Source organism: Alexandromys fortis, unplaced genomic scaffold (assembly GCF_014885135.2).
Source record: "Alexandromys fortis isolate MF-2015 unplaced genomic scaffold, M_Fortis_MF-2015_v1.1 scaffold_370, whole genome shotgun sequence".
NCBI lineage: Eukaryota > Metazoa > Chordata > Mammalia > Rodentia > Cricetidae > Alexandromys > Alexandromys fortis.
This window is the reverse complement of record NW_026068242.1, coordinates 471,919-494,920: the sequence shown is the minus strand read 5'-3', so window position 1 is coordinate 494,920 and position 23,002 is coordinate 471,919. Positions and strand designations below refer to the sequence as shown.

General features: G+C 52.7%; 1 protein-coding gene and 1 long non-coding RNA gene across 4 annotated transcripts; one reads left to right on the top strand and one right to left on the bottom strand.

The window, feature by feature from the left end:
- Window positions 1-75: 75 nt before the first annotated feature.
- On the bottom strand, window positions 76-16,304 carry Slc12a9 (solute carrier family 12 member 9). Of its 3 annotated transcripts, none has more exons than XM_050131130.1 (14): window positions 16,140-16,304; window positions 15,129-15,351; window positions 14,799-14,933; window positions 13,646-13,777; window positions 10,855-11,163; window positions 9,999-10,106; window positions 9,772-9,883; window positions 8,087-8,244; window positions 7,888-7,970; window positions 6,809-6,933; window positions 6,463-6,655; window positions 6,138-6,312; window positions 5,409-5,555; window positions 76-1,335 (listed from the first exon to the last, which is right to left on the bottom strand). In XM_050131130.1, exons 2-14 carry the CDS (start codon window positions 15,307-15,309, stop codon window positions 449-451), a joined length of 2,745 nt encoding a protein of 914 aa, XP_049987087.1. In that variant the 5' UTR covers window positions 15,310-15,351; window positions 16,140-16,304; the 3' UTR covers window positions 76-448. The 3 variants fall into 3 exon arrangements, with proteins under 3 accessions (XP_049987087.1, XP_049987089.1, XP_049987090.1); XM_050131132.1 differs by having other exon boundaries at window positions 16,033-16,270; XM_050131133.1 differs by lacking the exon at window positions 6,463-6,655 and having other exon boundaries at window positions 8,071-8,244.
- Window positions 16,305-17,023: 719 nt separating this feature from the next.
- On the top strand, window positions 17,024-20,502 carry LOC126494001 (uncharacterized). The gene is made up of 3 exons (XR_007589905.1): window positions 17,024-17,131; window positions 18,884-19,046; window positions 19,139-20,502. It is a non-coding gene; the product is annotated as an uncharacterized lncRNA (long non-coding RNA).
- The last annotated feature ends 2,500 nt before the right edge of the window (window positions 20,503-23,002 follow it).

The window sequence follows — 23,002 nt, the reverse complement described above, 5'->3', positions numbered from 1 at the left end:
TCCACCCCCTTCCAGATCTCTGCCTTCCCACCCGCCCCCCTCTCACCTACCCACCAGCAGGGCTCCACCAGCACGTAGTGTTTTGGTCTTTTATTAATGGTCAGTAGTTAGAAAAATAAAACAAAACACAAACATCACCACCCAAGGAAGTCAGGAGAGGGGGGCGGTGCGTCTGTGGCCAGGATGGGGACACTGAGGTAGCCTAGAGTCACAGAAGAGACCAGCCCCTCTGGTCAAGGCACCAATGAAGGAAGCGGAGGCAGGCCAGGGACAGGGCCGCGGTGTCCTCCCATGTACAATGAGGACGGCCACCCGAATTAGTGTACTATGCCCCCCCCCATCCAAAGAAGGCCGTGGTCCCTCTAAAACATCATCCGGAGGGCAGGGTCCATAAGGGGTCCATTGTTGAGAATGGGCCTGGGCCCTCTCTACCCTGTATGAACAGGCATCAGAGATCAGTACAGGTCACCGGAGTGACACCATGAACAAGAAGGGTGGGGCCTAGGTCACGGCTCAGGATTTCCAGCAGCGCCAGGTATCTGGGGTAGCGGGCAGGATCGGCCGGCGGTCGAGGCAGATACAGGAAGGTAAGGGCTGTAGTGGGTCCCTCCGCCCCATCCCTTCCTTCTGGCCCCCCAGGGCCTCCTCCCGTGCCTCGCCCCTGCTGGGCGCGCACCAGACCGTTAGCACTGCAAGCCAGAGCCTCAGCCTCTTCATCTGCTCGACCACCATTCACGAAGTCCCCTTCCTCCTCCTCAGGCTCCCCAGTCTCGGCCCCTTCACCCCACACCACCTCTTGCACCTCTGCCCGGATCCTGAGTTGACTCAACAGAGCCCGCAGCCTTCCCTCCGCTGCCCCAGGAGCCTCCCTAGGCCCCAAGCACAAGAAGATCCTGAGCCGGGCACTGTGCCATGCAGGCACCATGCTTAAGATGGTAGCCATCTGCAACAGGAAAAGGCCACAGACGTCCACGTAGCCGGGCCCACCCCGGGGCCGCAGCAGGTTCAAGGGCCACACGTCCACGTGATGGAGCTGAGCGCTGCTACCGGACCCCCGGCTTAGCCGCTCTGGGGGCAGAGCCCCACAAGCCCGGGCGAGAACCACATTCTTGTTCATCTTGAGAGCATCTGCCACCGTGGCCACGTAGTCCTGGGGACTGAGAGCCCTGGGGCTCCCAGGAGCTCGAGGTGGAGGGAACAGCGTGCTCAGGGCAGGCGACCCGCCCTCTCTGGCACCCTCTGCAGGCTCGGAGAAGGCTGGGTCTGTTAGAAAATGGTCCTGGGGTGGGGCGTCATCATAGAAGCCGAGCACCAACGTGTTGGGCTTCATGCCGCCTAGGGGCGAAAAAAGGGAGGCAGGAAGGAACAGAAATCAGGCTGAGGGTTGAGTTTACACCACATAAAATGCGCCCACTCACACTTAGGTCAGCCATGAGGTATGGCTTCTTACTTGGCTGGGGCCCCCGTACAGCAACATTATACGCCCGTTTGCACAACGATTTGGCGTTCTTAAACACGTTCACATGCATTTGTTTGACTATCTCTAGGAATAATCTCCTCCACTTTAAATATGTAAATTTCACATTAGGATATTTTTTCCTCTGTGGGGGGAATACTGGAGAGTGAACCTGGTGTTTCACCCACACAATCAACCATTGAGCTATGCTCACAGTCCCAGTTCCAAGTGTTGGGATTATACGTGTTCGTCACCACTATCCCGTGAAGTCCATGGAGGGCTGGGATGGACCGTGGGGCTTCCTCACGCATGCTAGGTAAATGCTCCACCACTGAGCTACACAGCCCTAGCTCTGGGTTCTTTTAGGGTTAGGGTTGGTGGTTATCCACCACAGGCTTTAGACAGCTCATCCTTTTCACACTAGGAGAGGCCATTTCATCCAGGCGTGATGGCTCCAGTCTGTAACCCCAGCAACTGGGAAACTGAGGCAGGGGGAGTACTTCAAGTTTGATACCAGTCTGGGCTAACACATTTCAAGTAGCGCAGGCTACAGAGCAAGAGCCTGTCTCAACCAGAAAAAAAACAAACTGACAAAAACCCAGAGATTTGCCAGGGGTTGGTACTGGAGAGGCAGAGGCAGGTGAATCTCTGTGAGTTCGAGGCCAGCCTGGTCTACACAGTGAGCTCCAGTTTAGCCAGGGCTATTTCACAGAGAAAGCCTGTCACAAAAAAAAAAAAAAAAAAAAAAAAAAAAAAAAAAAAAAAAAAAAAAAAAAAAAAAAAAAAAAAAAAAAAAAACCCAGAGATTGAAATTGAACTCTACTGAGGAAATGAGACTTCTGTAGCCCAGGCTGGCTTTGAACTTGCAACCCTCACTGCCTCAGCCTCCACGGTAGCAGAGGAATAAAATCAGCCTGACCCATCAAGTTCATGACATCCCAGATCCCTCCAGGGGAGGATGGGAGTGAGCTGGGCTTGGCAGCTTCCTCCTGCTGCAAAGTTCTAAGGACAGAGGTCTGCAGGCTGGTACCCAAGAGGAGACAGAGAACATCTGGTGTGGTCAGAGGCAAGGCGCTCACCTCCTCTGAACCTAGCAGCCAGCTGTGAGATAAGACTGTTTACTCTCTCCTTCACAGATAAGGAAGGACCTCAGGCCCCACGCCATGAAGTCACTGGCCTAAAGGCTCTGGCCTGAAAGGGCCTGGGTGGAAGGTAAAAATGTCTGTTCTCGCTAAAGGCAGTTCCCTGACCTACCTAACTCAGCTTGGACCAACCTCAGTAACCGAAATCTCTTGTCCTCAAAGTCCCAAGGGTGCAGCAGGAAAAACATGGGCTGCTCAAATTCCGGACCATAGTTGTTGGAGTTTGTTTTGTTTTAGTTTTTTTCGTTGTTTTGGTTTGGTTTTGGTATTTCAAGACAGGGTTTCTTTGTGTAACAGCTTTGGCTGTCCTAGAACTAGCTTTGTAGACCAGGCTGGCTTCAAATTCACAGAGAATTCGAATTCACACCAGGGCCTGGTGTGCAGTCTGCTCTCTGCTAACCTCCTGTGGGTACTCGGCTGTCAGGCTGGTGCTGCAAACACTGTATCAACTGAGCCATCTTACCAGGTTTCCCCACCCCAACACCTCCAGATGGTTTCTCTGTGTAGCCCTGACTGTGCTGGAACTCACGCTGTAGACCAGGCTGGCACTGAACTCACAGAGATCCAACTACCTGTTCCCAAGTGCTGGGATTAAAGGTGTGCACCACCACCGCCGGGCTTTCCACACTATTTTTTAAGACAGGGTCTTACAGAATCTAAAGCTCACTGCCTGGGCCACACCTGCTCCCCCCCCCCCCCCNCCCCCCCCCCCCCCCCCACGGACTATACTCCAGTCTCCACCTTCCCAGTGCTGGAATTCAATGGGCACAGAGGTGCCTGGCCTTTACAACTCGGGTCCTCTGCTTTGCACAGCCATAGCCACACCAGCTATGACTCATCTATGACAGCTCCCTGGCCCCTTTCTTTTGGCGGCATCTTCCTCAGGGTCACTGTCACTAGTACAGTAACCCCTCAAGCGCTCCAGGGGTAAATGGTACTCAGTGAATCCCCAGGCCTGCTAGCAGGAGGGAACAGCTGGGCGTGACCCAGCAAGCCAAACTGACCACCCACCACCCAGAGGTGCTACCGAACCCTGCTTAGCACCAAGCCCTGCGAAGTTCAATATTTGTTGACCTTTAGCCTGCCTGACTGCAGCTGAAGAAGGAGGTGCTTGCTCAGATGACAGACACTGGGATGGAGGTGCCTGGGGGACAAGGCTGCAGGCCTTGCAATATGAGTCCCAGAGCTGGAGCTACGTGGTGGCGCAGGCCTGTAATCCTAGGTGCATAGGAGACTGAGGCAAGAGGATCTCAAATTTGAGGTTCTCCTGAACAACTTAGTGAGACTCTGTCTCAAAAAAAAAAAAAAAAAAAAAATGGTGAGATGTAGCTTAATTGTAAAGTATCACTAGAATCCCCCAGTGAGGGGCTGGGGTGTGGCTCAGTGGTAGAGCCCCTGACTAGAATCCCCCAGTGAGGGGCTGGGGTGTGGCTCAGTGGTAGAGCCCCTGCCTAGAATCCCCTCGTAAGGGCCTGGGGACATGGTTTAGCAGTAGAGCACCTGCCTAACTTAAGCACAAAGCCCTAGCTTCAAACTGTGTGTGTGTGTGTGTGTGTGTGTGTGTGTGTGTGTGTGTGTGTGTGGACAGGAAGAGTCACAGAGCCGGCAACACTCTGTTTTATCCAAAAGCATCACTCCCATATACCCTCAAGTATCCTTGGTAACCTAGGGACCCCGTTCTCCTCCTTCCTGCCACCTTGATTGCCTGTTTGTTGGTGTAGGGTCTGGCGTAAAACGCAGTCTGTCTAGAACCCCTGCCTCAGACTCCCAAAGTGCTAGGACAACAGGCATGAACCATCACCCTGGCTTCCCGACTGCAGAGTCTTTGCAGGCCAGGCTCAGTTAGCATCTCACCACGAAACCTTTGCTGACCACAGCAGTATTCGGGGCTCTCCCCGTCTCTGAATTCCGGTGGTTAACGAGCATCTACTTATCTGCAGTAGCATCTCCCCGGCCTCACTGGGTCTCAGACACTAAGCAAGATTTAGCCCAGTTAGTATTTGGACAATAGAAGTTCCGTTTTAATGGGGCCTTCTAAAGACTCAAAACCATTTTCCCACTCTCCTTGGAAAAATACTCCCCAGAGCCCAAATACTCTCTACTTGTTGCCTCAGAAAAAACAAAGAGCTGAGAATGGTTCTCCGTTTAGGGAGTTCTGTCTGGATGCACAAATCCCTGAGTTCCATCCCCAGCACCCCCTAGAGGGGGCACAGTGCTGCAGGCCTGTGATCCTCAGCTACAGAGGGAATCCTGAGCTCCACTGGACCCGTCTTTGGGAAAAAACAAAACTGGCCAGCAAGACGGATCAGCGGTGCATTTGTGTCTGTGGCCAACCTTGATGACCTGTGTTCAGTCTGTAGCATTCAGATACATATGGAGAGAACCGACTCCTGCAGGCTGTCTCCTGACCTCCACACATGCACGCACATACTCACAAAAATGATTAAGTGTAATTTTGGTTTGTTTTCGTGACAGGGTTTCTCTGTGTAGCCCTGGCTGTCCTAGAACTCATTCTGTAGACCAGGCTGGCCTCGAACTCAGAGATCCACCTGCCTCTGAGATTAAAGGCGTGCACCACCATTGCCCGGCTAAATGTAATTTTTTTTTTTAAAGCCAGCCACCAGCATCATGCCCTGTCTATGCCACATCTCCAATCAGAACATTGTGGCCAGTGTTATCTCTGGCTCCTGTCTTATCTGCCCTGTGTGGCGAGTCCCTTTGGCAGCCACAATCTAGCTGATTCCCTGAAGGAAGGGGCAGAGATGGAAAGGGACCGCTGACGCGGCTGAGGACAGAGAAGAGCAGCTCACCAAGGCCAGAGATCCGTAGTAGATGCTGAGCCCCCTGGCGCACAGAGGGCGACAGCGTGAGATCCACAAAGGCTTTCACTTGGGCACGGTCCACCAGGCTCAGCCATGCGCCATACTGTGGCTGTACAGGGTCTGACGGTAGGGAGTCTGCAGAGAAAGCAAGGAGAGAAGGCGGTGAAGGTACAGAGACACACACCTGACCCCAGTGCTCAGGGGACGGAGGCAGGAGGATGACAGATTCAGGACCAGCTGGCCTGTGCAGAGAGAACCTACCTCATACACACACACACACACACACACATCAAAACAACAACAACAAAAAAGGACTGGCAATCTAGCTCATTAGTGAAGTGTTTTCCCAGCATGTGCACAGTGCTCAGTCCTCAGCAGTTCAAAAGCAGGAGAGAGACAAAGAGGGAGGAGAGACAGGGTGGGGGAGCAGCTATTGGCCAAGGTCATTTACTCTTTACTAGAGCTGGGGCTCTAGTAAAGTATTTCAATGGTAGAGCACTTGCCTAGAATCCCCCAGTGAGGGGCTGAGGTGTGGCTCAGTGGTAGAGCACCTGCCTAGAATCCCCCAGTGAGGGGCTGGGGATGTAGTTCAGCAACACCCGAATTGTTTAAATCATTTACTCTTTCTTAGAGCGCAAAGCCTACCTGAATCTGGACAGAAACATGGGGCATCTGACACAGAAGAAAGGAAGGACAAGGGCGAGAACAGTCACTCACCAAGGTCTCCCAGAGTGACATGGCCCAGCACATAGAGTCCCCCCTTTTTCAGCTGGTTGGCTAGTCGTAGCAGAGGCAGGGCACCCCGAGGGTTTCCCACCAGAAGCAGCAGCTGGGGTCTCCAGAACTTCACGTGCTCCTTGCGGACGTCCAGGCGGAGCAGGTACTTGCGCACCTGGGAAGCAGGAAGAGGTGGGAGGGGGACGGGAAGAGCTCCGCTCAGCAGCTGCCGCTGGGCTCTTCTCAGATAGTAACCCAAGCCCTCAGGGGTGGGAGCTGGAAGCATCCCAAGACTACCTCCCACCCTTCCTCAGGGCTCCCCAACCTGGTGGAAAAGCAAGGCTTGGCTGACATAGCCCCAACTGCTGGGTCCTCCTCGTGCGGTGAGAAGAGCAGAAAGCAGGCCCATGAGAAGGAGGGACCCCCCAGCGGCCCCAGGACTGATGAGGAACATCATCAGGAGGCAGGAGGCCACCCCAAGCAGGCAGGTGTGCCAGGAGAACAGGCTGAAGGTGGGGCTGGGATGGACAGACAGAGGGAAGGAAGAACACTCAGGGCTGGCCCTGAACGCCTACCTGTCCCTTGCTCTAGTCCCCCGTCCTCCCCCTTGAGGCTCCCTCCTTCCTGTTCCTCCTTGCTTTTTGGTTCTCCCAGGCATCGATGTTTCTCACCGGAAGTTGGGGGCTGAAGCCCACTCCAGACTCAGGCAAGACAGGTCCACCGCAGCATAGGCCACCAAGTAGAAGACAGTGACCACGGCAGCCAATGTGTTCAGCTTCCCAGCCAGCAGGACCAGCTGGGAACAGACCAAGAGGTGAGCGTTAATCAAAAGTGCCAATTCCAAGGACCGGCCAGATGGCTCAGTGGATAAAGATGTTTGCTGCTGAGTCCAACAGCCTGAATCAATCCCTGGAATTCACATTCTCGAGAATTGATTCTCCGGAGCTGTCTTCAGACCTCCACACATAGATGTGCACATATACACACTCAAGTCTGAGCAACCATTGCAGACATGTATGAGTTCTAGACCATTCTGGAGTGTGTCTCAAGTTACAGGGCAGCCAGGGCTACATATTGAGATTGTCTCAATATAAATAACAATAAATGCCAGCACAACCCAAAGAGTGCTTTATGTGTCTGTGTGTGTGCGTGTATGTGTGTGCATGTGTGTGTACATGTGTGTGCATATGTGTATGTGTGCATACATGTTTCTGTGTATGCGTGCATGTGTGCCCATGCGTGTGCGCATATGTGTGTGCATGTGCGTGTGTGCATCCGTGTGTACATGTGTCTGTGTGTGCATGTATGTGTGCACATGTGTCTGTGTGTGCATGCATGTGCACATGTGTCTGTGTGCGTACGTGTGCATGTGTGTGCATGTGTCTTTGTGCATGCGTGTGTACATATGTGTGTGTGTGCGCGCGCGTGCATTCATGCGTGTTTGTGTTTTGTTTTTATGCTCTAACTGGCTAGCCTGGCCACACGCTTGTTGCAATCCTTATACCTACTGAGTGTTAAGATAATATGCTTTGATCACCCACTTTATTTATTTTTAGGCTGGGTCTTATCATGCACCTCAGGCTGGCTTCAGTTTCAATCCATTCCCCTACCCCCAAATTTAGACTACAGGTTTGCAACACTAGCTAGCCTATGTCCTTATTTTCATTTAGACCTCTGATCTAGACCTAAGATGGGTTCTAAGTCTGCTAGGTAGACAGTGAAGGTCAGGGCAGCTGAAAGGAAGACTTACCTGCACCAGGCCCCAGGAATACAGGACAGCACCCCAGGGGTTGCCCCCTCCAGAAACCACCTTGGCCGGTGCCAAGATGACTCCTGTTAAAAAAACAAAACAGAATCATACCAGACACATGAGTCTGGGCCTAGAGGGGCCAAAGACAGACCCAGGAGGGCAAGCCCAGAGCAGCACGCAGACCCAGAGGGCACCACACCGAAGAGGTCATCCTGGGCCAGGGCATGCAGAATTCGGGAGGCACCGATGAGAGAACTCATGGAGGCCGAGAGTGCCGTGGCGTAGATGCCGATCAGCACAAGTGGGGGCCACAGGCTGATGCCACGGAAGAACCCGTAATCTTCCTGAAGCAGGGTCCTAAGCCAGGAAGAAAAGAGGAAGGGGTCGTCAGCGAGCCATCATAGGTCCTCATGAGAAAAGGTACTTCTAATGCTGTGTTTCTAGAGCCGTGTCTTAGAGGGAGCCTTGTGATGCTACCACTCAGGATGCAGAGTCAGGAGGATCTGGAGTTCAAGACCAGCCTCAGCTATATAGAAGGAGTTTGAGGCCAGCCTGGGTTATCTGATACCCTGCCTCAAAAACACACAAAAAAAGTTAGGTCCTAGAGCCTGGCAGGATGACTCACACCTATAATCCCAGAATTTGGGAGGCTGAGGCTGGAGGATTGCCATGAGTGTAAGACTATAGGATAAAACCCTGTGAAAGAACTAGTGTAGGCCAGGAAAGATGGTGCACATCTGCGGGAGGGATGAGAGAATCTCTGGCTCAAGGCCAGCCTTGGACGACCTACAAAGGGCTGAAAGATAGCTTAGCAGTGAGGAGAACTTCCTGGTAACCACGAGGATCCGAGTTTGGATCCTAGCACCCATATAATAAGCCAAGCATAGTTGTAGCCCCACAGGAGACAAGGTTCTCTGGGGTGGCAGAGGCAGGCGGATGTCTGTGAGTTTGAGGCCAGGCTGGTCTACAGAGTGAATTCCAGGACTGCCAGGTCTACAAAGTGAGAGACCCTGCCTCAAAAAAGAGTAAGAATGTACTAGAGGATATCTGATACCTCCCTCTAGCCTTGGAGAGGAATGTACACATATTACACACACACACTTTTTAAAAATTTAATACAAAATCAGGTGGTGGCGCACACCTTTAATCCCAGCATTCGAGAGGCAAAGGCAGGTGAATCTCTGTGAGTTCAAGGCCAGCCTGGTCTACAGAGTGAGTTCCAGGACAGTCAAGGCTACACAGAGAAACCCTGTCTCAAAAAATAAGAACTTAATACAAAATAAATCCCCCCTCAGTGACTGCAGCCCTGACATCTAGACAAGTCTGACCTATACCTCAGAGGTGCCCAGATGTGTTCATGGCATCCACCGGTTATCTCTGATCTCCCTGGAGCTCCTCATTCCCAACAGTACACAACCAAGAGGCAAAACATTTATACAAATACAAATGACTAGAAACACAACTAGGGCATGATTGTGCATGCCTGTAACCACACTACTCTGGAAGAACAAGAACGGTGGGGAGACTGCGTGTTCAAGGCCAGCCTTTTCAACATGGAAAGTTCAAGGCCAGCCTGGGCAACATAATAACCTACTCTATCACCCCAAAAAGAAAACACAAACAACAACAACAAAAAAAAACCATCCGTTACTAGAAAGGACCTGCGTTCCCCACCCCCCCCCGCCCCTCCCCCCCTCTCCCCCCACCCCGTTGCCTCTGCAACTCCAAAGTGCTTACAATTCAAGCAGTTGCATGGCAGCTGCTGGTGACAGGCTGACTATAGCTGCATAAGGAGCCCTTCCCCATGGGTGGCACCATCTCTCTCCCAGTGGGGGACAGTATCTCAGCCTCAGTGAGAGTCTGCCGCCTCCCTCCACCACGTACCTGTCACAGGTGAAGCTGGAGAGGAAGAAGAGCAGGATGTAGATGAAGAAGGTGTAGGCGACAGCAATGATTGTGCCCAGTGGAATGGCCCTGCTGGGGTCCTTCAGCTCCCCTGGAGGAACAGGAGCAGAGAGAGAGAGAGGCCAGCCTTCCTATCACACCTATCTCGCTCACGGTGGCAACCTTAACCCCCCACACCCACACACCCACCAAGAGCAGACTCTCACCTGACATGTTGGCCCCAGCCATGATGCCGGTGCAGCCATTGAAGAGGACAGCGAAGACACTGGCAAAAGTCATCATGGCGCCCGTGGTGTAGTCCTCAGCATAACCAGCTGTCGGAGAAGAGTACGTCAGCATTCCTCTCGGGGGTCCAGACATCTCCACCCAGCCATCCCTCCCCTCCACAGCCCTGACTTCCACCCAAGCCTCCTCCCCCATTCTCCTCTGTACTTTCTCGGGCATCTCACGCGTCTCTTCCTCCATCCCAACTCCTATCTGAATTCACCCGCCCAGCTCACAGTACCTGCAGGGCTTGCTCTTGCCTTCCCCAGCCCCAAATCAAGGTCAGGTTCCCCCTTCTCTGCTTAAACCACGCTTAGCCTGTTCCTCCCTGCTTCTCAGGCTGGCCTCAAATCCACTGTGCAGCGGAGGATGAGAACGAGCTTCTGGTCCTCTTGCCTCTACTCCCCGAGTGCTGGGATCACAGCGTGGACCACCACGAGTGGCCGACGTGGTACTGGGTGGAGAACCTGGTGCTTTGTGCGAGCGGGGCTGGTGCTCTACCGACTGAGCTACATCCACAGCTTTTCCTGGGATCTTTGTCTTTAAGGCTTATTTGTATGTTTTATTATAAGTATGGGGGAGGGGTTATGCCATGTGTGTGCAGGTGCCCACAGGGGCCACAGAAAGTGTCAGTACCCCTTGAAGCTGGTGCTGTGAACTGCCTGACCTGGGTGCTGGGCACTCCTAACCACGGAAGCATCTCCCCAGCCACACCTCCAGGGATCCCAAGGCCCACCCATCACTCAAGCCACCCCCACACTCCCCCACACACCCCCGGCACTGGCGTGTTCATCTCACCGCCCAAGTTGTCCTTTAGGGTGCTGCCGTTGAACCCAGTGAAGTGGCCATACCGGGGTGGTACAGAGGAACCGTTGGTGCCCGGTCGGGGTGCTAACTGGATGTCCCGGGGTCCCACCGCCACAAAGCTGATCAGCACGGAGGCCAGGGAGCCAGAAACCAACAGGAATGTCAGAAAGGAGGCCCGGGCGTAGAGTCCAGCTCCCAGTGTGCACACGCCACCCACGAGGCCAAGCAGCAGAGAGCCGTAGAGCAGATTCCAGCCATAACCCTGGGGTAGAACCCGGATCCCACTGGAGCCTGTGACATCTGGAAAAAAAGCTGGACTGAGATAAAAGACCAGACCCCCAAGGAGACACCCAGCCCTAACTATGACCCCCTCCACCCACCTGCTACTAGAGACCTCATTTATCTTGTATCCCTTTCAGGGTAATCCCGGCATCTATGCTCTCCCCCTGTGGATACCAATCTTGCTATGGCAATTTCTAGAACATTAGAATATTCTGTCTGACTAGAACCAGGCATGTCCAATCTTCTGACTTTGCAACATGACACTGTCATTAGCAAATCCTTCTCAGGAACCTCCTCTCCCCACAATTTTTTTTTTAAATCTCATAAAGGGACAAACAAAGATAGCCGGGCGGTGGTGGTGCACACCTTTAACCCCAGCACTCAGAAGATAGAGGACGGAGGATCTCTGTGAGTTCAAGGCAGCCTGGTCTATAAGAGCTAGTTCCAGGACAGGTCACAAAGCTACAGAGAAACCCTGTCTCTAAAAACAAAACAAAACAAAACAAAGACAAAGATGGTTCAGGAGGTAAACAAACCCACTGCCAAGTCAGACAAACTGAGCTCACTCCCCTAGAACCCGCATGGTAGAAGAAAAAGTTCCTACAAGTTGTCTTCTGACCTCCCGCAGCAGGCTGCATGGCATTGCCTGCTATACAGAGAGAGAGAGAGAGAGAGAGAGAGAGAGAGAGAGAGAGAGAGAGAGAGAGAGAGAGAGAGAGAGCTGGATCTGTAGCTCAGTTGGAAGTGTTTGCTTAGCATACATAAAGGCCTGGGTTTCGTTCCCAGCCCACACAAAACCAGGCATGGCGGCACATGCCTGTAACTATTGGGGAGGTGGAGGCAGGACAGTCTGGAGTTCAAGGTTATCTCCAGGACAATCTGGGATACATGAGGTTTTTTATTTAAAAAAAAAAATTAATCAATAAAAGGAGGGAAACGGCTCAGTTGGTAAAGTGCCTGCCATGTTCTTGGCTGTTAACCTGACTACAACTGGATTTGACTGGGCACACCTGTGAGGAATTTTTTTTATTAATTAAATTATTAGGAGGAAGAACCCGCTTCTAATCTTTGAAGTGGGAAGGTAAACCTTTAATCTGGACCACACCTTCTGCTGGCAGCCTATAAAAGGACCAGGAAGAAGGGCGCTCTTTCTCTGTGTCTGCTTGTTCTTACCTTGCTAGCAAGTCCACTCCTTCCCTGGCACTGGAGCCTGCTTCTTTGGGATTCTGGCTTCTACAGAAAACCAGCGGAGACATCCAGCCTACAGACTGAACAACTACTAGCTTTTGGACCTTCCATTCATAGACAGCTATTGTTGGATTAGCAGAACTACTGCCTGTAAATCAGTCTAATAAATCCCCAGATAGAGAGATTATATACTCTAGACCCGGGCAAATACAGATTTGGGTACCAGAAGTGGTTCTAAAGCATCCAGTAAGCAGCACTCCTCCAAGGCCCCTCCATCAGCTCCTGCCCAGGTTCCTGCCCTATTTGAGTTCCTGTCCCAATTTCATTCAGTGACAGACCACAGTGTGGAAGCAGAAAAGTCAAAGTGTAACCCTTTCCATCCCAAGCTGCTCTGGTCACGGTGTTTCATCACAGCAATGGTAACCCTAGCTAAGATGCCGTGCAAGCGTGAAAACCTGAATTTAGATCCCTAACACTCATGCAAATGCCAGGCTCAATGGCAAGTATCTGTCAGTTACTTCAGCAGTGCTGGTTGGGCAAAGCCAGGCAGGGCCTTGGAGCTAACTGGCTAGGCGGTGCAGTCAATGGAGCATGCCTGGCTTTTTGGAGATATTTCTTGCTTTTCCTTAATAAATCTAACTTCACTGTGCACCAAAAAATAAGACAGGCAAGATGGCTCAGTGGGTAAACAATGTTGCTGAGCAAGTCTGGGGACCTGAGTTTGGTCCCCCGAAATAGCACAGAGGTGGAAGGAGAGAACCAGCTCCACAAAGGTGTCTATGACCCCCACGCTCAAACCATAATAGGTGTGTGTCCTCCTGACACACGCACAACAATGAAACAATGAATGAATCCTCGCACCAGGTAAAGAGCAGTAGAGGAAGACAGAGAACATTGACCTTCGGCCTCCACATAGGCATGCTCACGTAGGCTCACCCACACAGACACGTTTACACATCACACATGTACACCCCATACTCGCCACTCCCCCTCCACAAAAGAAAAGAAAAAGACATGCATATCTAAAAAGAATCTAATGTTGTACGTAAGCTTAAAATTTTGTGTTGGGAGCATTTATAGCTATCCTTGGCCACATGCGGTCACATGCGGCCAGAGGGCTGCAGGCTGGACATGCCTGGAGATGGTGAGAGCCCTGGGGACCGAGACGAGGACTCGGCCGCCTACAGGTGCTGCAGAAGGCAGGCCACACAAAGAGAAGACTCAGTGTGTGCATCTTGGGAAACATGGCTCCGTAATTCCAGACCCTGGAAAACTCAGCATCCCCCCAGACCAGGACAGGGAGAGTACAGACCAGCCCCGAAGACATCCAGCACAGACTCCACCAGTCCCAGCAGGGACACGGCACAGCCGCAGACGTTAGCCAGGTAGAACATGAGGCCAATGCTGCCGCCAACCTCGGGCCCCAGGGTCCTGCTGATCATGACTAAAAGTGGAAGCGAGGGGTTGAGCGTTAAGGGAAAAGAAACCGAAATGGAGGAAGGGGCCATAAGTTGATCCTCTCAGCTTCACCCGCAGGTTTCCTGCTCAGTTCTCAGCAACCCTGTACCCATGTCTTGTATCTTTGCGTAAATGACAAGAATACACAATCTTCTCCATTTTCCTATTCCTGCCAGGCAAGTTCTCTCCCCTGAGCTATTTACCCTGTTCTCTTTTTTTTTTTTTTTTTAGACAGGGTTTCTCTGTGGCTTTGGAGCCTGTCCTGGAACTAGCTCTGTAGACCAGGCTGGTCTCGAACTCACAGAGATCCGCCTGCCTCTGCCTCTCTGCCTCCCGAGTGCTGGGATTAAAGGCGTGTGCCACCATCGCCCGGCCCCCTGTTCTCTTTTTACCCATTATTTTGTCTTGTTTTTTGGGACAGGGTCTCAAGTAGCCCAATCTGGCTTCCAGCTCACATTGTATCCTAGAATAACCTCAAACTCCTCGTCCTCCTGCCTTCTTCTCCCCAGTGCTAGGATTAGGGGCACGGTGATGCACGCCCACTCTTTTTACTTTGAGGCAAGGTCTCCATTAGTGGCCCGGGCTGGCCTTAAATTAGCTCTGCAGCCCAGGATGGTCAAGAACTTTTAATCCTCCTGCTCCCATCTCCCAGGTACGCAGGGTGACAGGCCTGCATTTCCACACCCGGAATCCACTTTCCTTGGCTGTAGAGTGACTATTAATGGTTTTTGTTGTTGTTATTGTTAGAGCGGAGCAGGATTGGGGATCAAACCCTGGACCTCGGGCATGCCAGGCAGGCACTCTACCACTGAGCCACAGCCTCCGCTAACTGATAAGATTGTCAGGAGACCAGACAGTGCAGATCACCTTCATCATCTCATCCTGTGTTCACCATTCATAAACATGTGGCCTGTTTTCAGACAGGAGATACTGCTCCCCCCCCCCCACATACACACACCTGGGAAGACAGAACAACCCAGACCCAATTCACCTAAGTGGGAGGATACAGTAGGCTCCGCCCCCTCTCACAGCGCCATTGGTGGCAATGGCACAGACCGAGAGGACCGTGAGTGCCAGAATGATGTAGGCGACCAGGAGCATGGCCATGGCCTGTAGCAGCCCAGCGTGGCCCACCACGAAGCCTGAAGCGGGGAGAAAAGCAGGTCACATGGGAAAGTTACAGCCTCTTCCCCTACCCCGTCTCACTGGGTAGTAGAGTCCCACAGCAGAGCCACAACACCAGACCACCGGAGGTCTTTCCCTTCTGTCCTCCCTCCATCTGTCCACATCAACTAGGGACCGTCCCTAGCCCGAGCCTGGCCTGTCCCCAGACTCACCAATCCTCAGGAACACAACGATACTAAACATGGACAGGACGGTGGGCACCACCACACCCAGGAAGGTGGAGAGCTTTCGGGCTGATGCCACTCCAGATCCTCCGGCTCCATTGGGAGGGAAAGCAGCTCCCTCTTCCCCCAGAAGCCTGTAGGCCAGCAGAGGGGAGCTCTCGCTGGCCATAGCTGAGCGTGGGCAGAGGAAGCCACAAAAGAGCCAGGTGACCTGTAAAAGAGGTTTGGGGGGCTGGAAAGCAATTTCCACAGAACCGTTTCCTCCCAAACAAAACCCTGATCAAACACGCAGAGCTTCCTCAAAAGAAGAGTTGCAGTTGCAAAGGACACACACCCACACACACCCACTCAAAAGTGTCCCAGCAACTTCCCCTATACTCTCCGACCCCGGGGTATAAGTAATCAGGGCCCCTTTCAGCTCTTTGAAACGGTACGTTCCTCTATGCCCCTAAAACTAGAGGTAGCAGATCTGCAAAAGGAACACCGGTTTCTCCCTATCACACCGGGTCTCTTCTTAACTGGCAACAAGAGAGGAAGGAGATCTCCCCAAAGGGAAGTTAGCGACAAGCTGTAAGCACCAACTCCGGAGTCCTAAGCTGCACTCCTCGAGTACCTCCCCCTCGGTACAGCATCTCACACTTAGGCAATAAGAAACTTTCAAAGCTCCACCCTCCATCAACCTTGTCTCTCAACCCATTTCAATCGCAACCAGATTTTTCTAATCCCTACGAGAGCCACCCCCCCCCCCCCCCCCCCCCCCCCCCCCCCCCCCCCCCCCCCCCCCCCGCCCAACTCTATCAGTCCGAACAGAGCCACCGATTGTCCAAACACGCACGCAGGCCACCTGGCATCTCGCCACACGGGGTCCCCAGGGTCCTCCTCCCCCGCCCACCCGTTCTTGTCCACTTGCTCCAGTAACTGGATGCCTTAGGGGCCAGAGATCTGGCTGCGGCCGGCCAAGCGCACCCTGCCGCTGGATGCGGCAGGGTGCTCACTCACCACCCTACGGACGCAGCTGCTCCGGGGTGATCCCCGCGCGCCTGGGGGGCTCCGCTACGCGCGGAGGAGGGGGCAAGGGGCCCGGAAAAGGCAAACGGGCTACCGGGATGTCAGGCCCGGAGCCTGCCCTCCCCAGTAAGGCGTCCCATTGGTCCCGGATCAAGCCCCGCCCCAAAGGCGTGGCCCACGCACAAGCCCCGCCTGCACTCTGCCAAGCTGCTTGTGCCAGCCAAATTGCTCCACGTGCATCCCGGGTGTCATCCGCAAGGTAGTGGGGGACGATCCCCAGAGTCCCCCGTTACCACGATGCTAACGGATGCCCGAAGTGCGCATCCGACTCCACTCCGAGCTCCGAGGACCGTGTGGCGACTGCGGAAAAGTGGCCTGGAGTGGGCGGAACCGCGGCACCTGACTCAGGTGTGCGGCGGGGAACTGCGAGCGACGTCGGTCGGCGCCTTCCGGAGTCGTACCAGTCCAGTCTCTCCCGAGACCTAGAATGTCCTCGGGGTTCCAGCCTCGTCCCTTTCGGACCCGGAGAAGACCCTCTCTCCTCGCCCAGTTTCAGCCCGCGGGCTGCGCTCTTCTTTTCGGCCACCGGAGGGAGCCGTGAGCCCCCATCCAGGCGCAGGTCCTAGTGAATAAGCTGCCCTGCCTGCTTTTGTGGCTGTCGGCGAAGATCGTAAAACTGTTAACCCCCAACTCTCAAATTGGTGTCCCTTCCTCAGCCCTTACGGGTCTCACTAACGGCCTTTCCTCTTCTATAAAACGGGACTTAACTAAAACATCCCTCCTAAAAGAGCAGTTGAGAGATGAGCTAATCGTGTAAACGCCTTTTCTTTTCTTTTTTCTTTTTTCTTTTTTCTTTTTTTTGTGGGCGTGGGGAAGGGAGCCCTTATGTAGACCGGGCTAGTCCTCTCAGTTCGCTACGTAGCTAAGGAGGACTTTATGCTTCTGATCTCCCTACCTCCACCTCCCCTGTGTTGGGGTTCCAGGTAAGGAACACATCCTGATGCTAATAGTTTATTTTCTAAAAGAGCACCGCCGCCCCCATTAAACACCCCCCCAGGCACAGCGAGAGCTATAGCACTCGACCACACACACCTTAACATACTCTTTAAGCCAATGCATGCATGTTCACTGATGTCCCCCTATTGTTAAATAGACATAACCGTTCTGTGAGCCCTGCTGCTGCTGCTGCTGCTGCTGCTGTGGGTTTTTTGTTTTTTACTTTTTGTTTTCTGTTGGGGTTTTTTTTGGTTTTGTTTGTTTTTTGGTTTTTTGAGACAGGGTTTCTCTGTAGCTTTTGGAGCCTGTCCTGGAACTCACTCTGTAGATGACACTGGCTGGCCTCTAACTCACAGAGATCTGCCTTGGAGAGACCTATCATAAGAAAGAAAAGGGAAAGTGACTGAGAAACCTCTAGTATTGACCTCTGGCTTCCCATATGCATGAGCATAGGTGGACACACTCACACAGGGTGGCTCTGCCACGGAGAAATTTGGCATTTCCGGAGTCATCTCTGCTACCCGTGTTTCAGTCATAATTTTTGGAGATTTTGTGTAATTTCTAAAAGCTAGGATGTGGTCCCTCCAGTCTGCACATGTACTCCAGTAAAAAAAAAATTAAAAATTGTGCTCTAGACACACCCCTGCCCGGTTGTGTGGTGGAGACAGACAGGCTCCTAAGTGACCTTGGCTGGCTGCAGAGCTGAAGAGGACCTTCCTGCCTCCACTTCCAAAGTGCTAGGATTATAGGTATTTCACCATCATGCCTGCCTTATTCTTTCTTGGTTATAGTTTTTGTCTTTTGTTTTGTTTCAAGACAGGGTTTGTCTGTGTAGTTCTGGCTGCCCTGGGACGCGCTTCGTAGACCAGGCTGGCCTTGAATCCAGAGCTCTGTCTGCCTCTGCCTCCCGAGTGCTGGGATGAAAAGTAGGCACAAAACACCACACCCAAATGCTCTTGTTCATGTTTTAAGTGTGGTTTTGTTTGTTTTTGAGACGGGGTCATGAAGCCCAGGCTGGTCTTGAACTCCTGACCCCCCTGCCCACACTCACTCAGAGGTATGAGTGCCACATGTATACAGCACTAAGGTGTATGCTCAGCCTGGACTCTACGCTTCGCTTCAGACTGTAAGTCCCACAATTTCCCCATGAAATGTCTTCAGTAAGCCACCCAGAATCAGCTCCAATGTTGGACAGCCCATCAGGGCAGAATCAGGATCCTTTCATAAAGAGCCCCTCTCCCTCATCTCTGTCTACATAGTCAGTTCGAAGCCAGCCTCATCTACACTAGAGCCTCTTTCAAAGCATCAAGGAGGAGAGGAAAGGGGGGAGGAGCCTTCACCCTCCAGCTTCATAATCTTTTTGTAAGACAGGGTCTCACTAGGTAGCCCCCGGCTGGCCTAGACTCACTCGGTAGACCTGGCTGTCCTTGAACTCTTAGAGATCCACCTGCCTCGGCCTCCGGAGTGTTGGGATTAAAGGAGTACAGCATCACATCTGGTTATTATCTTCACTGTAATTGACTTCACAATCCTGCGGAAGCCCACAGCTGGGCAATCTGATGAGTCTCCCAGGAGCTTTGCTGGAGATATCACTTCCCGTGGGTTACGTGGGTTACGATAAGGGCTGCCTTTGTAACAAGCGAAGATGCTTCTCTTGGGCTAGCAAATATCCTAAGGGTGGCTGGAACTAGATGAGAAGTCTTGGCCTCTATATTCGGTTTCTTTTCACATTACTGTAGCAAAGGCAACCTAAGAAAGAAGAGTTTGTTTTGGCTGGCAACGGAGAGGCAGATGGAGCGAGGAGGCTGCTGGGTCACGTGGCGTGGCATCCACCGTCAGGAAGCAGAGCGCAATGAACGCTGCTCTTCTGCGCTCTGCTCGCTCCTTTTCATTCAGTCTCCAGTACGTTTTGCCAGGCTACAGTGTGAGTGTGTCTCCCCACCAAAGCCCTCATGAACCTCCCCAGGGGTTGTTTATCTCTTTGGTGACTCTAGATCCCATAAGTTGGCGATGACGATGAGCTGGAACAGCACTGGTCTCATCCTGCTTCTGTCTGCTTTGCTGCCTTTAACCTTTGGGCCGAAATCCTGCTCACATACAGACCCGCTGGTGAGTTGAGAAATATTTTGTCTAGGGTGGGAGAAATAGCTCAGCTATTAAGGGTACTTGTTGCTTTTGCTGAGGACCCAGGCTCGGTTCCCAGCACCCACATGATGGCTCAAACTCCAGTTCCAGGGGACCTGATGCCTTCTGGCCTCTTTGGGCAACATGCATGCACATGGTGCACATTCATACATACTGGCAGGCAAAACACTCATATAGAGTAAATAAATAAATCTAAAAAACCTTTTTTTTCCTTTTTGGTTGTTTGAGACAGTGTTTCTCTGTAGCTTTGGATGAAAAGAACTTTTTAAAAAGAGAATGCTTTCTCCAAGGCTACAACACAGGGTTAATCTAGTTACTTAGTCTCTTTCTTCCCCTTTCACAATTAAGACACTCCCACTATCCTCAAACTGGGCACGGTGGCTCCTCTTAGCACTGACCATGGCAGAGGCGGATGGACCTCAAGTTCAAGGACAGCCTGGCTCCAATAAGTAAATAGAAGCCATGCCTTTAGGCTGCAGCTATAGAAACCCTCTGACTCCCCCAGTCCACAGTAAGCAGCTCTTGCCAAGGGCTTGCTCGTCACGTGACTGCACAGGCCACGCCCTCAGGGAAGGGACTATGGCAGCGCCCAGGATGGCTTCAGAAAGCGGGCAATCAACGAGAGGACGCTGATGCGCCAGAGCGTCCACACCGGCGTCGTTTCTGCAGTTGCATGCTGGGAAGGCGGGAACTCTGGGTCTATGCACTGGACCTCCTCCCGGTTTTTAAAAGAGAGGGAAGGAAAAAAAAAAAAAAGCAAAACACCTAAACCCGAGAGACAGCATGGTCTGACCTACCTGCGACCTCCCCACTTCTTGAGGACCCCAGGACCCAAGGCAGAAGGATGAACTTGTGGCATTCAATAACTTTTTTTCCCCCAAACCCTTTGTGTCAACCCCTTGCCAACTTATTGAGTGACCTCGGTGTCAGCCCAGCCTCTCCTTCCCAAACACACACACATAATCTGTTCTTTCCTCTGCGGATCAGGAAGTCCAATCAACCAGGGAACTCCGAACGAGACCTCAAATAATAATTTCCTGGCGATACCCCCATCCTCCCTCCCTCCCAGCGTGAGCTCCCCAGAGTCTGGTGATTCTGTCCCTCCCCCCTCCACCACGACCCTGTCAGGTCCCTAGAGCAGATGAGCCCTTGGCCACCACCCCTCCAATTTCCTGAAAACCCAGCAAACAAAAGGCTCGGGAAGGGAGGCGAAGCTGAGCAGGGCGCCCTTCCTGCAGGACAGCTGATGGAGCAAAAAAAAAAAAAAAAAAGTCCAGGAGAGATGACATTCCAGGGCTCCTCCAGGGATCCAGGGCTCCTTCCAGGTCCTGGGGAGCAGAGAGCGCATCAAGGGAACTGGACTAAAAGGGACTGGGGACACCTGAACTTGCAAGCTGCCTTGGTGGGGTGATGTCAACCTTAGGGAATGGAGGGGGTGGGGGCAATCTTGGGGTTCAGGTGTGCTATTTGGCCCCCAGGCGTGAATAGTGGGAGCTGGGAGACGCCTGAAGCCCTGCGTCATCTCCTCTGGGACCCAGGCTACCTCCCCCTGGCCCGGCCTGCTACCCTCTGTGGTGGCCCCACCCGGGGCCTGGCTTCCTGCTCCTCCCCAACACAGATCTTACCCTGCCAAGTGACCTAGCCTGCTCTGGTAACCTGGGCCCTAACCACTGTTAGTTTTCTTAGTCTGAACTAGAACTAGTCTCCAGCCTGCTCCTGCCCCCGCCCCCTTTCCCAGCGGGAACACAATGACGAGGGAAAGAGCAGTCTAATGGTTGGGGCTCGAGACACTGGCATGGAAGGTTGGGGGGCTTGGCCTCACATCCTGTCAGGCTGCCAAGGGAAGAGAGGAAACAAAAGACTTCCCCTTACCGGGACAATGAGCCTCCCACTAATTCTCCTCCACCCTCCCACGCTCCACCTTTCCACCCCCCTCCCCGCCCCCCCCCCCGTCCTCCAGCTTCCCTCCTCTTCTCCGTGCTCCCTCCCCCACCCCAGCAAGCTCTACCCTACCCCTTTCTCCTCCTCCACTAGGTCCCAACTGGTCGGGTTCTCTACTTGCTGACATCCCAACAGCATTCCGGGGGCCCTCTTCTTGACAAGGTTGAAGGCAAGGTGGAGAGGCACCCCTGTAGTAGTAAGGGGTGAACGGCCCCACCTTGCCTCTCTTTTTTATTTTATTTATGTATTTACTTTTTATTTTTTGTTTTCCGAGACAGGGTTTCTCTGTGTAGCCCTGGCTGTCCTGGATCTCACTCTGTAGACCAGGTTGGCATCAAACTCACAGAGATCCGCCCGCCTCTGCCTTCTGAGTGCTGGGATTAAAGGTGTGCACCACCACCGCCCAGCTTAACCAGCCCCTATTAATAGTGAATGTCAAGTATGAGCTTGGGGCTAGGAATGTGGCTCGGTTTGCTGACTGCTTACCCAGGCACCCGAAAAGCCCGGCTTTTCCCTACCATTGCATAAACCAGCAGGGTGGTACTTGCCTATAATCCCAGTCCTGGGAGGAAAGAGGATCCAGAGTTCAAGGTCATCCTCAAACATAAAGAGTAAAGGAGTTGGATGCCAGCCTGGGCTACATAGTGCCGGTTTCAAAAAGAGAAATGGACAAGAAAAGATCCTGCTGCCTCTGCAGAAGAATGACACCCTCAACCTGGGCAGGCTTTTGTCAGCCAGTGACTGCGTGGCCAAGGAGGGAAGGCTGAAGGAGCTATCTGGTACTTGAGGTGGCATGGGGTGGTCCATCTCTATGTTGACCCCAGTGGAAGAAAGAAACAGTGGGTCAGCAGATCTGGTGGGCCTTTGACAGGTCACCGAACCTTCTTTTTAAACTTTAGTGTCTGTGTGCACGCACACACTCATGTGCACACGCACATGCAATCTTGAACCTGTGCCATGGCTTATGAATAAAAGATCATAGGAAAACTTGTGGGAACCGGTTCTCTCCTTCCACCATGTGGGGTCTGGGGAATCAAGCTCAAGTCTTCAAGATTGGTGGTGAGCAGCGGGGGGGGAGGGGGGGCGGTGGTGGCGCACCCCTTTAATCCCAGCGCTCGGGAGGTAGAGGCAGGAGGATCTCTGTGATTTCGAGGCCAGACTGGTCTATAGAGTGAGTTCCAGGCCAGCCAGTGCTGCTTCACAGAGAAACCCTGTCTTGGGGGAAAAAAGAAAGAGAAGAAGAAAGTTCTGAGCTGACAAATGGGCGCTGGGATCCCCTGAAAGAGCAGCCAGTAGCCAGTGCTCTCAACCACCAAGCCAGCTCTCCAGTCCCAATCTGTATTCCTTTAAGTGTGCTCACGTGTCTCTCAAATGGGTCTCTCAGCCTGTAAAAGGGTTAGTATTATGTTATCCATATATAATGGACCCTTTAGCAACAACAATGTGAAGTCCTGAACCGCCACCCCCCAGTGAAAAGTACAGCTATGGAGATAACCTCAGTGAAGCCCGAAAACCTTTAGTGTCTGATCCGAGCAGGTGATCATAGAACTCAGACACTAAGAAGATACTATGAACCAAAGAGATGGCTCAGTGGTGAAGAGAGCCTCCTGCCCTTGCCAGGAACCTGGGTTTGGTTTCCAGCACCCACATGATAGCTCACAGCCATCTGTAACTCCAGTAACAGGAGATTCAGTGACCTTTCCTGGCTGCTACAGAAAATGGGCGCACAGATAAACATGCTCATGGTGATTAGAAGTGTTAGATCCCCTGGA

Bases quoted from the DNA above. Each gene is read 5' to 3' on its own strand.
- Slc12a9 (XM_050131130.1), bottom strand. From the start codon at position 15,309: ATGGCCAGCGAGAGCTCCCCTCTGCTGGCCTACAGGCTTCTGGGGGAA. The intron at 9,884-9,998 runs GTGAGAGTCTGC...CTGTTCCTCCAG, and splicing joins GGCTGGGGCCAACATGTCAG to GGGAGCTGAAGGACCCCAGC. The intron at 7,971-8,086 runs GTGTGGTGCCCT...TTTTTTTAACAG, and splicing joins GGCCCAGGATGACCTCTTCG to GAGTCATCTTGGCACCGGCC.